The sequence below is a fragment of the Salmo trutta genome, chromosome 40, assembly GCF_901001165.1.
Source record: "Salmo trutta chromosome 40, fSalTru1.1, whole genome shotgun sequence".
In the NCBI taxonomy this organism is placed as follows: domain Eukaryota; kingdom Metazoa; phylum Chordata; class Actinopteri; order Salmoniformes; family Salmonidae; genus Salmo; species Salmo trutta.
Window position 1 is genome coordinate 17105661 of NC_042996.1, and position 17409 is coordinate 17123069.

Below are 17409 nucleotides of genomic sequence, written 5' to 3' on the forward strand. Positions count from 1 at the left end.
AGTCATCCTTGAAGTTGTTTCAAAACCACGCCCCCTTCTGTGTCTTCTCACCACGTGAGAACGTTCCCATGATGCCTCATCCAACATGGCTGCGCCCTGGCCTCAGGCATGTGTGTAAACACATTTAGCCTATACATTGTTGTTTTCATACACATTTGAATTGTGGATTATATTTTTTAATTTTTTACATATATCAGAAAAAGAGACACGTTAAAAATGAAGATCAAATCCAAGTCATCGTATCATAAATCTGAGAACACATTCAGGGTGAGTGTTGTTGTTGGGAACCTGGGTAGCACAGTTGTTAGCATAGCAAGCCAGCTAGCTACGACTGCTTAGCTAATGCATTTTACAAATATTTGTTACTATGCATAGCTATCTCGTATGCCTGGTTTTCATAATGTCTGAACAGTTTCAAATTAAACACGTTTTCCTGTTGCGGGGGCACCGGTTAGTCGAGGTAATTGAGATAATATGTACATGTAGGTAGAGTTAAAGTGACTATGCATAGATAATAAACAGAGTAGCAGAAGAGTAAAAGAGGGGTCTGGGTAGCCCACTGATTAGCTGTTCAGGAGTCTTATGGCTTGGGGGTAGAAGCCTTTTCGCTCCTGTACTGCTTGCCGTGCGGTAGCAGAGAGAACAGTCTATGACTAGAGTGGCTGGAGTCCTTGACAATTTTGACACCGGCTGGTATAGAAGTCCTGGATGGCAGGAAGCTTGGCCCCAGTGATGTACTGGGCCATACGCAATACCCTCTGTACTGCCTTGCTGTTGGAGGCCGAGCAGTTGTCATACCAGGCAGTGATGCAACCAGTCAGGATGCTCTCGATGGTGCAGCTGTAGAACCTTTTGAGGATCTGAGGACGCATACCAAATCTTTTCAGTCTCCTGTGGCGGAATAGGCTTTGTCGTGCACTCTTCATGACTGTCTTAGTGTTTTTGGACCATGTTAGTTTGTTGGTGATGTGGACACCAAGGAACTTGAAGCTCTCAACTTGCTCCACTACAGCCCTGTTGAAGAGAATGGGGGCGTGCTTAGTCCTCCTTTTCCTGTAGTCCACAATCATCTCCTTTGTTTTGATCACGTTGAGGGAGAGGTTGTTGTCCTGGCACCACACGGCCAGGTCTCTGACGACCTCCCTATAGGCTGTCTCATCATTGTCGGTGATCACTGTTGTCATCGGCAAACTTGATGATGGTGTTGGAGTTGTGCCTGGCCATGCAGTCATGAGTGAACAGGAGTACAGGAGGGGACTGAGGACGCACCCCTGAGGGGCCCCTGTGTTGAGGATTAGTGTGGCGGATGTGTTGTTGCCTACCCTTACCACCTGGGGGCGGCCCCTCAGGAAGTCCAGGAACCAGTTGCAGAGGTGTTTAGTCCCAGGGTCCTTAGCTTAGTGATGAGCTTTGAGGACACTATGGTGTTGAACGCTGAGCTGTTGTCAATGAACAGCATTCTCACGTAGGTGTTCCTTTTGTCCATGTGGGAAAGGGCCGTGTACAGTGCAATAGAGATTGACTCATCTGTGGATCTGTTGGGGCGGTATGCAAATTGGAGTGGGTCTAGGGTTTCTGGGATAATGGTGTTGATGTGAGCCATGACCAGCCTTTCAACGCATTTCATGGCTACAGATGTGAGTGCTACGGGTCGGTAGTCATTTAGGCAGGTTACCTTAGTGTTCTTGGGCACAGGGAGTATGGTGGTCTGTTTGAAACATGTTGATATTACAGGATCAGACAGGGAGAGGTTGAAAATGTCACTGAAGACACTTGCCGGTTGGTCAGCGCATGCTCTGAGTACACGCCCTGGTGATCCATCTGGCCCTGCGGCCTTGTGAATGTTGACCTGTTTAAAGGTCTTACTCACATCGGCTACTCGCATCAATTCACTCTCAGCGGTTCTCACTATCTGCCCATTTAGCCTGCATCAACTGCATACTCAATTAAACGTACTTCTCTGACCCGTTATCAGACTATCTACCTAAACAGTAGGTAGTCTCCATCAGTATACTGCTATCAGTGTGTGTCTGTGTGTCTGTTCAGTTGCTGTGCCACCAGGACCAGCAGATCCAGAGGGCAGCATTGGAGTGTGTTCTGACCTACAAAGACCCCGACGTCCTCCCCTACAAGTAAGTTTGCTCTCCGGCTTATTTCCGAACGACACTGTCGCTCAACATCTCATCTTATCTCTTGTTTTAACGTACCTTCAGTCCTTTTGCAGTGTGACAGGCATAAAACGTACTTTCCAGTATCACCATTTAACATTTTTGTTCAGATGATTGGAGTAAGAGTAAGGGATACTGTTCGTTATGGACTCCCGGTCTCTCAATGGGAGTCATTGTTCCCAGTACTGATAGAGATCGGAGTCATCACTGAGCAGGAATGTTAACCTCCCCCTAGGAACCACAGATCTGAGTTCCTATATTCACTTCTCTTAATCAACTATCCATTTACTTACAATTTCCCATCTAACAGGAGTTGTGATGTTCTGTTATTTCATTTCCCGTAATGTACCACTGGCCTAGTTCACAGAATCAGTTTGGAGACCCTGTGTAGACCCTGTCAACAACGCTGCTCTGGTGCCTCTTGGAAGCTGTACAGGCCGAAAGGCTCATAGAGTCGCTAGTATATCAGGATTCAATATCTGGTGGCGGGCCATTTGATACACTGTCTCTCTGTGTTTGATGTGATATAGTAATAAAATGTCTTCATCTGATGTCTTTTTCTGTATCTGACATGTCCCGTGCTTCTGGACCTAAAGTCCTGCGTTATTGACCGTCTCTGACTGATGTGCTGACTGTTGTGTTCAGGGAGAATCTGGAGAGGCTGCTGGATGACAAACACTTCAAGGATGAGATCGTTCACTTCAACATCTCAGAGGAGAAGGCCGTGGTGGACGCCTCACACAGGGCACAGCTTATCCCACTGCTTATGAGGTGTGTGTGTGCAATTACTCTTGTTTGTGATTACTCGTGTCTGTGTCTGTGTGTGTGTGTGTGTGTGTGTGTGTGTGTGTGTGTGTGTGTGTGTGTGTGTGTGTGTGTGTGTGTTGCATCTTCAAGGGTACTTAAACTTGTGGCCTATTTATGTGTCACCTTTACTACTCCAATATAACCAACCCATCCCCCTCTCCTCTTACCTAACCTCTGTAGGGTTCTGTTTGGGCGGATGCGCAGCAAGACTGGCAGTAAGTTCCAGGGCAAGTCTGGCGCTGTGCAGCGTTCCTCCATCGTGCTGAGGTTCCTGGCAGGATGCCAGTCTGAGGAGCTGGGCATGTTCATTGACCTCCTGCTTGAGCCCGTCTGCCACCACGGACAAGGTAGGGCGCCCTCTTGCCATGGGATATAAAACCTGTATGAGAGTGGAGTGTTTCTCGTCTTATTCCTCACTGTATGGCTCTGTTGCCCTCTGTCTCATTGGTCTATTCTGCCATGATATTGTAGCTTTAGCCTAGTTGTGTGTGTGTGTGTGTGTGTGTGTGTGTGTGTGTGTGTGTGTGTGGGTGGGTGTGTGTGTGTGTGTGGGTAGAGTGGACTTGTGTTTGTATTAAAAGTACGGCATGTAAACCCTGGACCCACTCTCTCTGTATTTGTCTCTCGCCTCCCTCTCTCCACCCTCCCTCTCTCCACCCTCCCTCTCTCCAGGTCTGTGTCTAGCTGCAGTAGACAAAGCGATATCCGAGACAGACTCCTCTGCCGACCTTCCTCTGGGTCGGCAGCACAGCCTGCTGAACATAGTCAACACAGTCATCAGTAAACTGGGCCACCTCATCCACACACACCTGCCCAAGGTGCTGCAGATCCTACTGTGTGTCACCGCCTCCGTCGCCACCGTTCTCAACCAGAGAGAACAGGTATATACACAGCCGGAGGGACTCACTGTCTCACATAGGCTTAGTCTTGAGAAACCGGCTGTATATTCTGTGTTGGACCAGGGGAGGTATGTAACAAGAGGCTGCTGGATGAGTAGGAGTGCTGATTTACAATCAGTTTTGCCTTTTAGATGAAAATGAATATATGGACAGGGGGCGACCTGATCCTAGGTCATCGCTCCTACTCAGAGAAGCTTGATAATAAGCTCCTGGTGTCTCTTGAGAAAAAGGTTTAGTAAAGTCAGTAGTGGTCTTGGGCAGGAGCTGCAGTGTAGCCATTGTGGCAGTATGCCGCAGCTCGCCCTCTGAGACCTATACTAGGACAGGAGGCTCAGAGGCCTGCCCTGGCAGTTGCAGGTGTGAGCATGTATAAAGCTTGTTGATGTTCATGTATGATACTGCACACAAACATGAGTTTTTAGTCAGTAACTCTGAAAAGTTTTGTCACCTCCTTTTCTACTCTTTGCAGCCGAAAGCAGCGCTAAAAATAGATAAACAGGTTTTAAAGATGACTCCCAAATGTTTTTGTTCCTCTCTCTGCCAAGTTAAAGGCAGGCTGTATCGCTCCTCTGAAGAACCTGAGGCGCCTGGGGGTCCTGAGGATCCAGGACTTCTTTGATGGCTTCGACTCGTACAGCTTCACCCCAGATGAGCTAGATGCCGTCTTCCAGGCTATCGTCTGGCCCCAGGTCTGCCGTCTGCCAACAGAGAGCCCCTACTGCCCCACCCCCCTCCTCAAACACATCCACGTCTGGAGCAGGAATGCCAGGTAAGCTTATCAAACAGTCTTTGTGTTGAGACTTCAGCTACGTTAAGGCTAAGTCCTTTTCACAATGAGATCAGTAAAGTAATGGGAGAATGTTTTTGGCAACAATCCGGTTTCCAGTGTGGAACTAGGAGGAATTTGCCATGACCCAGTGGTAGGTGACAGATTCAACCCGCCTGAAAGTGACCACCACCTTTCCTCTCTCAGGTACATCGCCCTCCTGGCCAAGCAGCAGTCTGGTCACTCGGAGTGTGACGTCCTCCTCAACGTGTTCGCCCTGCTCTCCGCCAAGAATGTCTCCGCCCAGACCGTTGCCATGGTGATGGACATCGCCGAGTCCTTGGTGACCACGAAGGACCTTCTGATTTCGGAGGGTGAGGAGGCGGAGCTGAGCGACAACGGCAGTGTGTTCCCCCAGCCACCAGAGGGAGCCGACATCTCTTCAGGTGAGGCCTATGGACAACGTATAGAATACGCAAATGCAATGTTTACAGGGCCACTGCTAGAATATGCAAATGCTACTAATAAAAGTAAATACTAAACAGTATAACTACAGACCAGAGTTTTTCCTAATTTGGTTACATGGAAAAACTATGGGTCCTAGGACGTTTGTAATAAAAATAGCAAACACAAAGCATGCACATTGATAATAGTGCAGAAATGAGTGGTTTGTTTGTGTTGTTCAGAGCATCTGACCCAGGGTGCCAGTTTATAATAGCAATATGGCACCTCGATGGTTTGTGGTATATGGCCAATATACCACGGCTAGGGGGGTTTCCAGGTATTTTGCCTTATTTTGTGTTATATTGGCCATATACCACACCACCTTGTGCCTTATTGCTTAAATATACTACAGGTATGACGACTTGTTTACTGCTCTAATTACGTTGGCAACCAGTTTATATGCCATATTGTGTGTTTCAATGATTTGAAATGACAGAGATTTGTCTGTATCAAATTCATTGAATGATCCTTCTTTTTGCTGTCAGTCCATCACCATCCTAGTAAAGAACATGAAGACACACAAGATAACTGAGACGCAGCTGCACGTGCTGCTGGGATACGCTGAGGAGGACATTTATGACCTGCTAAAGGTAGTTAACGCCCTCCCTCTTCACCTGAGACCATATGTTATTGCTACAGCTAATACATCAGACCCCAACACTTTATAGCTTTATTTAACCAGACCTATAGATGTATTTGCTTTCAAAGTGTATAATGAAATTCTTAATCTGTCCTCCTCTGTAATATGTACTATATCCTCTATCTCCATCTACAGGCCATCCTGTCCAGGAAGCTGGTAGTACCAGAGATGGAGGAGCTGATGAAGGAAGTGGCCAAGCTGTCTGTTACCGGGCAGAACGGCATGATCAGGGTCCAGTGCAGACATGTACGGTTTTGTTTCTTTTTATATACATTTTTAAACCTGTATTTGACCGTTTTGTATTTTATTTTTGAAGGTGTCTTGTAAAAACGTATTTTAGTGTTTCTGTTATTTTCACCTGTAGATTTACCAGAAGTATATCCTGGATTATCCTCTGGGGAAGAAACTGAGATCAAATCTGGACTTCATCGTGACCCAGCTCAGGTAGGATATATTTGTGTTTAAAGGGATTCGTTATTTTAGATGTAAGTCGATTGTTTGTGACTTTTGATACTAAAAACACTCTCTGTGTTAGTTATGAGTTCGACACAGGAAGAGAGGCTGCTCTGGAGATGATGGCCTATACCTTCCAGACCTTCCCTCAGGTATCCACAACAATCCTCCTGACACACACATCCCATAATTACTTGAGTTCGACTCGCAGTAACTCTGGTTGCTTTCTATACCCACTGCTCCTGGTAGAAGTTGGCTATAGAAACAGATCCCACATGCTAACCCTAACCATTAGAGGGAATAAACTCAAAACTGACCTTAGATCAGTTTTTTGGGACAACCTAATTCTACTCCTGTGTGTAACTGATTCGTCTCTGTCCTAGAACCTGCTGCTGCAGCACAGTGGGTTGTTCTTCGTCCCTCTGGCTCTGGCCATGGTTAACAATGACTCGGCTCGCTGTAAGAAGATGGCCGCCGTGGCTATCAAATCACTGCTGAGTCAACTGGACCAGGAACACCCTGTTCACCCTGGTCAACACTTGGCTGTCTGGAGACAAGGTATGGACGCACGGACAGACACACATGCAGACACACACACACACTAGTCTTAATTGTCTTTCTCTATGCATCTAATGAAGCAATGTAAATGTCTGAGGAAGTGCAAATAAAGTAAAGGAGAGAATATCCACTTTAGACAATTGAGATGCACCCCATGTCCTCCTGCTGTAACCTCTGACCCCTACCCCCAGTTGTGTCTGCGTCGTCTGGGGGCCCAGGTGTGTGGGCTGTTTGTGGAGGTAGAGGGGGTTTGGTTTGGCCGCCGTTTAGATGCCCTGCTGCCCTGCTGCCCTTCATCGAGAAAGAGATCCACCCCGACAACTTTGAAGACGTGAGTCGAACATGAACTATTTTACAAATCAAATTTTTAAGATATAAAATTTGTGGAAAGTTATACTTTCAAAAGCATTATCTCAGCAGGATGTAGGTATTGGTCTTTTAATTACTATATTATATCCCCTGTGCTAACAGCTGCTCTATATCTGTGTGTCTGTCAGATTGAGGAGGAGCAGGATGGAAAGGCAGCAGACAGACTGCTGTTCAGCTACCTGACCCTGGTCACCAAACTCACCAAGGACTGTAGCCTACTGGAGCTCAGCAAGCCTCAAGACACGCTCACTAACATCCTGGGTAAGACACGACTACCTCTAGCCTGGCCCCACATCTGTTTGTGCTGTCTTGCCATTTCCTACAGTCGGAGCGCTGGTTGTAGATCGACCATCACGTATCTATCAGATGGGCCGGGTCTGAAAATCAGCTCAGGCATCTCCGTTGTCTGGGGTGAGATAAATAGGCCTATAGTACTGTGGTACGTTAAGCTTATTGCCTGCTCTGTATTGCAGCGTGATTAAACCCATGTGCCTACACGTTTCCACCTGAAATGTCTTGTTCTATGTGTTGATGATACAGTCTAGAACTATAGATCTACATCATTGAATGTAATATTTTACCCTCTAAACGGCTGGCTTCCCCTTGGTGTTATGTAGCAATGTGTTTTCCCCCTCCACCAGGTCATGTTGAGACACACCTGCGCTACCCTCACTGTTAGGTGTGGCTGACCGCCTCTCAACTGTTTGGTCAGCTGTTTGCTGCCCACCGGCCAGACTAGCTGGTTGCCCGCAGGAGAGAGGAGACCACAGAGAAGGGCTGTGCCAACAACGCCACTACACCAGAACCTGTGGCGACCACATTCCTTACCACCAACCTAGACAAGAAGGTGAGACGGGTCTGAACATCACTTAGCCAAAGATGCAGACCGATGACTTGATCTGCTGAGAGTGACCAAGGTCAAACGCGTCATCAAGATGGGCTACTCAGTGAATGAGGCGGAACAGGGAGAACAACTTTTATTGGTTTGAATAACAATGAGATAATTGAATGCATTGTATTGTAAACAAGGGTTTGACTCAAGGGATGTTTAGCGATACTGATTTATGTCTTTTACCTGGCGTTAGCTCTCCTTCCCTCCACCGGATGAGAGAGTTGGTCCTGTCTTTCTGTCACCAGCTGCAGTCGAAGTACCTGGAAACGTCAACGGGAGAACAGGTAAGGACGACGATATTACACTGATGATGTTGCAAACAGGCCATTTAAGTCTGAGGTGTCACACGTCAGGCTGAAGTTCGATTGACAGGTTTGATCGTCTCGTCTGCCGTTCCCCGGGTGGTCAAGAACCTGCTGTTCGTCGCCAAGGTGATCTACCTGATCTCACCTGAGTCTGAAATCACACCTGCCCAGGAGGTAGAGGAGGAAAAAGAGATGGAGGAGGACGGAGGAGAAAGATGGAGAGGATGAGGAAGGAGAGAAAGAGGATGAAGAAGAAGAGAAAGAGAAGCAGGAAGAGGAGGATGAGAAGGATGATTGTCCTCCATCCTTACTGTGGATGATGAAGAAGCTGTCTCTAATGGCTAAGCGGGAAGCTGCAGACACGCCCAAGATACCCCTGAAGGTTTCACACAAACACCCCAATACGTGGTCCTTTTATATATTTTCCCAACACCACTGCTTATTTACTGATGGTGAGTTAAAGAATATCAGCAATAAATGGTTGTATTGTTATTTGTCCTTTCTCTCCCCCCATAGAGAACATGTGTGTTTAAGTTCCTGGGGGCCATAGCTGTGGACCTGGGTAAAGACAGGCTGGGTCCTTACCTCACCACCATCATCGCCCCTCTCTACAGAGAACTTGACAGCACCTATGCAGACCAAGGTAACATACTGCAATTCTGTCCTCATCGTTTAATAACAGCTACGAGGATCAAGGTAACACAACACTGTCTGTCATCGTCCTCTCCCTTTCACCACTACTCAGATTCATCATCCTAATCATAACTAGGCTGTCTGGCCTTTCAGTTTTGTGTGTTTATTTTCTGACTGTGCTCATTGTGGCTGTCGTGTTGTCTGACTGCTCTCTCGTGTTATTCTGTCAACACAACTCAACTCTGTGTAGTTCTCTCCAGACTGATCCCTCTGTAGGCGTTTGTCTCACAATTAAATAGAGCACTAATTGAATGTATCTCTGTTTTACTCCCCAGACCCCACCCTGAAAAACCTGTCCCAGGAGCTGATAGAGCTGTTGAAGCAGCAGGTGGGGCTGCAGACCTTCTCCCTGGCCTTCTCAGTCGTCCAGAAGGATGCCTCACAGAGGAGGGCCAACCGCAAGAAACACAAGGCTATGCAGGTATGTACTCTATGGCAGGGGTTCTCAAACTTTTTGGGTCCGGGGACCCCTTTTGTGACGGCAAATTCATCAGGGACCCCATCATAATCAGAACACAACTCGAGTGGGATAAAAATAGCATACATGCACTGAATTCGGCAGTGCATGTTTGAACGAACGAAATCTCGGGCCCTGGGAAGGAACACTTTACAGGCCTGCCTCTTGGCACGGAGGGAGAATTTTGCAGTTTAAGTTCATTACCTGCAATTCTACAGATTTTGTTGTGGCAGAGACTTTTTGTTGTTACAGCTTTAAAGCTAATATCCTGCAATTCTACACATTTTTCCACGAGGAAGAGAAAACATACTTTTAAAATGTAAATTACAGCGGAACTCAGTCGGCGTCTCAATTTACTGTTGCGAGGTAGAATACACAAGGTGCAATTTTGAAATTTGGTTGTGCATCAACAGTTTTCCTCTTGTCATCAAAATTAGCCCATTGTGTATGCAAGACCCACAAGCAACTGCGGCCTATCATGAGTTCAGATTTTGTTGTTGTGGCCCCCACCCCATAAAAGTTGCCCATCCTTGTTTAAAAAAAATATTACTTTTATAAAATATAACATTGTTAGCCTCCCAGGCCCATGAACATAAATTGTAGGTAAATATTACATTGTATTACACCCTCAAATTATTTCAGATTCCTTGGCCAAAAATCATTTACATATTATTTTGAGATCTGGTGTCTGAGAACCCTGCTCTATGTGGCCAAACTGGTCAATATTTGAGTTAGTGATGAACAGCAAACACTGTTTTGACTCTTGAGCAAATGTTTCTATTAAATTGTGTGTATATATATATATATATCATAATGACAGGGTAATGTTGGATACATCTCACACTAACCTTTTACTCTTCTCTCAGGCGGTGGCTAACCCTGACATCGCAGCCAGGAAGAAGAAACACAAAAACAAGATTGAGGCCAAGATTGAGTTCCTGAGGCCTGGCTACAAAGCCAAGAGACAGAGGAACTCACTCAAGGACTTGGCTATGGTGAAATGATGTTATCCATTTTATAGCAAGGATGGATAAGAAGACCAGGCAATCATATCCTGCTTAATGCAGGAGCTGACAGTCACAAGACACCTCTGTATGAATTCTCAGTCCAGGATTTGAGAAATGCAAGATTGTCTAAGGGGTTTATATATACATACAACTTTTTAAATTAAAAAACAATACTATTGTGCTGCTTTCTTTGAACAATCTTATTGGAAAAGTATCAGTGGTCCTGTTGAATGTTACAATAATGCTTCTTGGGTGGGAGATAAATAATTTGACCACAAAGGTTTATATATTCAGTTTTACTGAGGGTCGTTTTCACTGTACAAGCTCAAATATGCAATAAAAGTTGTTGCATACAACTGACTAGTGGCATATTAAAAAGTTTGAGCGTTCCAATGAAAAGGCCTAAACTAACAAACTTTATTTACACACCCAACAGAAGTATAAGAAAAAAAAAATCATTCAGTATGAGTAGTACAATACAAAAACAGCACCAGCTGCAGTAACGTTGCTCAGGTCCTCTTCCTTGAAGGGGCCAGTCAGTTCTTTGCACCTGAGCCAAATCCTGGGTTTTTACAGATCAGAAGGAACTGGAAGGGACACCAAAAATGGCAGAAGATCCACAACATAATGAAATAGATTATATAGTATCTATGTGTGTTGTGGAGCCATCACCACATTACTTGGTCCCCTTCAGATCTGCAAACACCACAGGGCTATGGGCTGGGGTGATCAGTGTTTTGGGACAAGGTAATATACTATATTGCAGCCTCTCTATCCCAGGCTGGAAGGCATGGTGAAGGCTTCAGGGATGGGGCGGGGTTGTGTTCAGCAGGGCACAACGTTTTGGAACCTTCGTGTAGAACATGTGACATGTAGAGTAAGGAATCACATCTGCTCTATTCATGACATTTCTATGAACGTGCCCCTGGAAGGAGTGCAGTCACTGGTCCTCCTGAGCGGTCCAATCAGGAAGTATTTTATACAGGAGGTCAGGAGTATTTACAGAGAACAAGAGGTGTGGGCTGTCTTTACTGCCTGCTCTTCAGGGCTTCCACCAGCCTATGGAGAGAGAGAGCAAACATTGTTGAGTAATAGTACACCAACATGCAGATGACATGATTCCTCATCACTAAGCTAAGGACCCTGGAACTAAACACCTCCCTCTGCAACTGGATCCTGGACTTGCTGACGGGCCGCCCCCAGTTGGTAAGGGTAGGTAACAACACATCTGCCATGCTGATCCTCAACACTGGGGCCCCTCAGGGGTGCGTGCTCAGGCCCCTCCTGTACTCCCTGTTCACTCGTGACTGTACGGCCAGGCAAGACTCCAAGACCATTAAGTTTGCTGATGACAACAGTGGTAGTCCTGATCACCGACAGGACAGCCTACAGGGAGGTGGTCAGAGACCTGGCCGTGTGGTGCAAGGACAACAACCTCTCCCTCAACGTGATTTAAGACAAAGGAGATGATTGTGGACTACAGGAAAAGGAGGACTGAGCACTCCCCCATTCTCATCGACGGGGCTGTAGTGGAGCAGGTTGAGAGCTTCAAGTTCCTTGACGTCCACATCAACAAACTAACATGGTCCAAACACACCTAGACAGTCGTGAAGAGGGCATGACAAAACCTATTCCCCATCAGGAGACTGAAAAGATTTGTTATGGGTCCTCAGATCCTCAAAAGGTTATACAGCTGCACCATCGCCTGGTATAGCAACTGCTCGGCCTCCGACCACAAGGCACTACAGAGGGTAGTGCGAACAGCCCAGTACATCACCGGGGCCAAGCTTCCTGCCATCCAGGACCTCTATACCAGGCGGTGTCAGAGAAAGGCCCTAAATTTGTCTAAGCCTCCAGCCACCCTAGTCATAGACGGTTCTCTCTGCTACCACACGGCAAGCGGTACCGGAGCACCAAGTCTAGGTCCAAGAGGCTTCTAAACAGCTTCTACCCCCAAGCCATAAGACTCCTGAACAGCTAATCAAATGGCAACCCAGACTATTTGCATTGACCCCCCACCCTCTTTTACGCTGCTGCTACTCTGCTATTATCTATGCATAGTCACTTTAATAACTACCCACATGTACATATTACCTCAATTACCTCGACACCAGTACCCCCTGTATATAGCCCCGCTATTGTTATTTACTGCTGCTCTTTAATTATTTGTTATTCTTATGTCTTACTTTTTTTTGGGGGGGGGGGGGGGGGTTGTTAAGGGCTTGTAAGTATGCATTTCACTGTAAGGTCTACACCTGTTGTATTCAGCGCATGTGACAAATAATATTTGATTTGACATGGTGTTGCGCAATGTCAACTGTGGGTTTATTGGGGGGGTGGGGGGGGGGGGTGACACGAGGACAGGACACATCTCTTCTACATGTGGTAAAATAACCGCTCTGCTCTACCTATTAATATGCTCTGTGGTTATTATTTCTGGGACTCTGTGGTTAACCCACTGCAGATGACAGCCTGTACTAGACCAAGACAACTCAATCGCTGATGTTAAATCCAGGTGTAGTAAATCGCTGTTGAAAAGAGCGTCTGCTACATGGCTATAATGTCAAGCAAACCCTCACCACTCCATGGACTCGTCCAGGCCCGTGCCCTTGGTGGCGGAGGTCTTGAATATCTGCCACTTCCGGTCTTTGAGGGCGGGGAGGCCCAGGGAGTTGGCCACCTCAGCCGGGGTCATGGCCTGTTCCATGTCCTGCTTGTTTGCAAACACCACCAGGATGGCTTTCTTCAACTCCTCTTCCTGAAGAGACAAACACACAGAGAGAGAGAGAGAGTCATATGGAGAAAATACATTGAGCATTACCATTTGCCCAAAGTTGCTCTCCAGAGCACCTCAACCAATGGTCAGTATACCTGCCTCATACACAAAACGACACCTGCACTCTTATCAACGCAATGAATGCAGGCCTATCCACATGACCTACCTCCAGCATGGCGACAAGCTCAGACTTAGAGATGCCCATCCTGTCTCTGTCACTGCTGTCCACCACGTAGATGACAGCATCTGTGTTGGAGTAATAACACCGCCAGTACGGCCTGGGAGAGAGATACAAGGGTTTGAAGGAGAGAGATGAAGATTCGGGGGAGGGAGAAGGGCAGAGGCAAGTAGGCCAAACACTCTAAATTGTAAAGAGGTATGGCCCAATAATGTATGGAAAGTTGTGCCGTCTTGAGGAAGCTTCTGTCTACCTTTCACATTCAACAATGTCTATGTGTGTATACATAAACAGGAAACGCTTGTTGTGGTATTCATATAAATTACCTGATACTCGTCTGTCCACCAAGATCCCACACCTGGAACTTCAGGTTCTTGTACGTCACCGTCTCCACGTTGAAGCCGATCGCTGTGCAACACAACGGCAGAGATTAAAAACCTTGAGCACACATGGCAAAGAAAGGAATGCACTTTAACCATCCCTCTATTTATGACATGTGGGAAGACTAATTCAACTCATTTTGGAGCACACTAACCGATTTGCCATGTTTGCGCCTGGAACTAGGCAACAGATCTTGTGTGAACAGTCTTTCGAAGTAGGAAGAAATTAGAAGGAAAAATAAAAAAAAGTTACGTACTTGGAATGGTGGTGACCACCTCTCCGACCTGCAGGCGGTACAGGATGGTCGTTTTACCGGCTCCGTCCAACCCCAGGATCAGGATCCTCATCTCTCTGGTGCCAAACAGGCCAGAGAAGAGACTGGAAAACCACCCACCTACAGCACATGGACATGAGATGAGTTAGACAATTAGTGCTAGTACAGCCCATTGAGACTAAGTACCTTTGTTAAGAGCCCTGAGGCTTGCTCTAAATGTTGACCGACAAGCGTCGCATGCGGGACGGTTTTGGAAAGTCACGCATCTTTCATATCGGCGAGGAATCATTTTCAAAACACAAAAAAGGTTAAATTACTACACACCTTTATGGCCGTGTGGGAACACTAAACCTTTACCGCCACATTATAGCGCTTGTTTACGGACGACAGAGACGACCTGTGTAGTTCTCTAGCGCCACACGAACACCTGATTGTAAGTGTAGTACGTCAACTCGAGGCGCACACAGTGAGTGTACCTTTATTTGAAAGGTTAGCTCCCGCTGATATGAAAGGGCCATATGTTTAGAAAACCGTTTAGGAAGCGATAATTGATGTTTCTAACACTGTCAGAATTGTAGATCACACGGCTAAGCCGTGGGTGAAGCGAACCGCTAAAGACCCTATGGAGAGAAGGGCTTTCCAGAGTGCTGTCAATGGGACTGTGCCGAACAGTTGCGCTAACGACGTCTTTGATGCTCCCCCAGTTTCCAGAAGGGATGCAGGTGGCAGGACATATAGTACCAGTCAAAAGTTAGGACACACCTACTCATTGTAGTGTAGATGTTGGTGCAATGTTGGATTTCCCCCTTCTCCTTTTTCTGGGACCAAAATGTGCAATCCGCACTCCGACAGGCAGCAATACCCAGCACAGTGTCTAGTCTGCCGGAAATTCACTCAGAACAATATGGTTTTCCAGAGCTAATTTAGTGCTAATGTTAGTAATGCTACTGTAGCGATTGAGGGGGAACAGTTGAACCAGGGCCTGAACCAGCAAGGGCAAGCACACTAGCTAATGACTAAACTCAACAAAAAAAGAAACGTCCCTTTTTCAGGACCCTGTCTTTCAAAGATAATTCGTAAAAAATCCAATTAACTTCACAGATCTTCATTGTAAAGGGTTAAAACACTGTTTCCCATGCTTGTTCAATGAACCATGAAACAATTACTGAACATGCACCTGTGGAATGGTTGTTAAGACACTAACAGCTTACAGACGGTAGGCAATTAAGGTCACAGTTATGAAAACTTAGGACACTAAAGAGGCCTTTCTACTGAACCTGGAAAAACACCAAAAGAAAGATGCCCAGGGTCCCTGCTCATCTGCGTGAACGTGCCTTAGGCATGCTGCAAGGAGGCATGAGGACTGCAGATGTGGCCAGGGCAATAAATTGCAATGTCCGTACTGTGAGATGCCCAAGACAGTGCTACAGGGAGACAGGACGGACAGCTGATCGTCCTCGCAGTGGCAGACCACGTGCAACAACACCTGCACAGGACAGGTACAGGATGGCAACAACAACTGCCTGAGTTACACCAGGAACACACAATCCCTCCATCAGTGCTCAGACTGTCCGCAATAGGCTGAGAGATGCTGGACTGAGGACTTGTAGGCCTGTTGAAAGGCAGGTCCTCACCAGACATCACCGGCAACAACGTCGCCTATGGGCACAAACCCACCGTCGCTGAACCAGACAGGACTGGCAAAAAGTGCTCTTCACTGACGAGTCACGGTTTTGTCTCACCAGGGGTGATGGTCGGATTTGCGTTTATCATCGTGGGAATGAGCATTACACCGAGGCCTGTACTCTGGAGTAGGATCGATTTGGAGGTGGAGGGTCCGTCATGGTGTGTCACAGCATCATTGGACTGAGCTTGTTGTCATTGCAGGCAATCTCAACGCTGTGCGTTACAGGGAAGACATCCTCCTCCCTCATGTGGTACCCTTCCTGCAGGCTCATCCTGACATGACCCTCCAGCATGACAATGCCACCAGCCATACTGCTCGTTCTGTGTGTGATTTCCTGCAAGACAGGAATGTCAGTGTTCTGCCATGGCCAGCGAAGAGCCCGGATCTCAATCCCATTGAGCACGTCTGGGACCTGTTGGATCAGAGGGTGAGGGCTAAGGCCATTCCACCCAGAAATGACCAGGAACTTGCAGGTGCCTTGGTGGAAGAGTGGGGTAACATCTCACAGCAAATCTGGTGCAGTCCATGAGGAGGAGATGCACTGCCGTACTTAATGCAGCTGGTGGCCAAACCAGATACTGACTTACTTTTGATTTTGACCCCCCCTTTGTTCAAGGACACATTATTCCATTTATGTTAGTCACATGTCTGTGGAACTTGTTCAGTTTGTCTCAGTTGTTGAATCTTACGTTCATACAAATATTTACACATGTTAAGTTTGCTGAAAATAAACGCAGTTGACAGTGAGAGGACGTTTCTTTTTTTGCTGAGTTTATATTGGCTAGCTAGTGTCTTTGGCTATATCCTGTTCTGTCTGTTCCATAAAGGTCCAGACCTATTGGTAGACGTGAAGTCAGCATACAGGGAGGCTCCACATGGTTACTATGATATACATACGTGTCACATTCCTGCACTTTAACATTAAAACGCTAGTTGAATAGATAACTAGCGATAGATAACCAGTGATTAACCTTTCTCAACTAATCAGGTTGAGATTTAACGCTGTAAGTTAGCTGGGCTACAAGTACTCAGCGTGTCGGCACAGGGAGTTAGCAGTACAGCTAGCTGGCGACTGTCAGCATTTACGAACCACGACCAGTTAGTGATTTAAAATGAGTGACTCAAGACTCGTTAAGGGGATTTGATAGCTTGATCAACTGAACACAGTAGCTGTCCATGAGACGACAATAATTATTGCGTTTGTTTGTTAGCTACCTATTTATGTTACTTAGCAAGTGACCCAATTGCGTGGTGTGTAGCAGGAGCTGGCAGAAAAGCCCGCGCATTCCCAGTAATAGTTTTCGAAGAGGTTACAAATCTATTTTAAAAACGTACCCATTCTGAAGACACTAAACCCTTGATCAACGGTGTAGATCTCGACACCGCACCGCTTCCGTAGCTGATGGAATTCAGTGACGTGTCGCAAGAAATCCGGTTTCATTGTCAGTACATTCAACATGAGACAAATATTTAGAAATGATAAATAGTTCAAACACAATTGCATGAAACTATAAATATTATTTGTTTTATAGCAAATTGTCCCCTTAATATTTAGTTGCAAGTTCCGATAGAAAAATACTGTATCGAATGTGCGT

At 46.4% G+C, this 17409-nt stretch overlaps 1 protein-coding gene, 1 non-coding gene and 1 pseudogene across 2 annotated transcripts; 2 read left to right on the forward strand and 1 right to left on the reverse strand.

Moving 5' to 3' along the window:
- Window positions 1-216: 216 nt before the first annotated feature.
- Window positions 217-10699, forward strand: LOC115180174 (small subunit processome component 20 homolog; annotated as a pseudogene).
- Window positions 7541-7664, forward strand: LOC115180649 (small nucleolar RNA ACA64). The gene has a single exon (XR_003873124.1). It is a non-coding gene; the product is annotated as a small nucleolar RNA ACA64 (small nucleolar RNA).
- A 104-nt stretch (window positions 10700-10803) lies between the features above and the next one.
- On the reverse strand, window positions 10804-17237 carry LOC115180593 (ADP-ribosylation factor-like protein 1). The gene is made up of 6 exons (XM_029742792.1): window positions 17150-17237; window positions 14110-14247; window positions 13799-13880; window positions 13461-13572; window positions 13098-13276; window positions 10804-11577 (listed from the first exon to the last, which is right to left on the reverse strand). The coding sequence occupies exons 1-6, from the start codon at window positions 17151-17153 to the stop codon at window positions 11547-11549; spliced, it is 546 nt and encodes a 181-aa protein (XP_029598652.1). The 5' UTR covers window positions 17154-17237; the 3' UTR covers window positions 10804-11546.
- Window positions 17238-17409: the final 172 nt, after the last annotated feature.

What these genes read in the sequence shown, in the direction of transcription:
- LOC115180593 (XM_029742792.1), bottom strand. An exon ending in GGTGGACAGACGAGTATCAG is followed by an intron (nt 13,573 to 13,798) that starts GTAATTTATATG and finishes TCTCTCTCCCAG; the next exon opens with GCCGTACTGGCGGTGTTATT. An exon ending in CTGGACGAGTCCATGGAGTG is followed by an intron (nt 11,578 to 13,097) that starts GTGAGGGTTTGC and finishes CTCTCTCCATAG; the next exon opens with GCTGGTGGAAGCCCTGAAGA.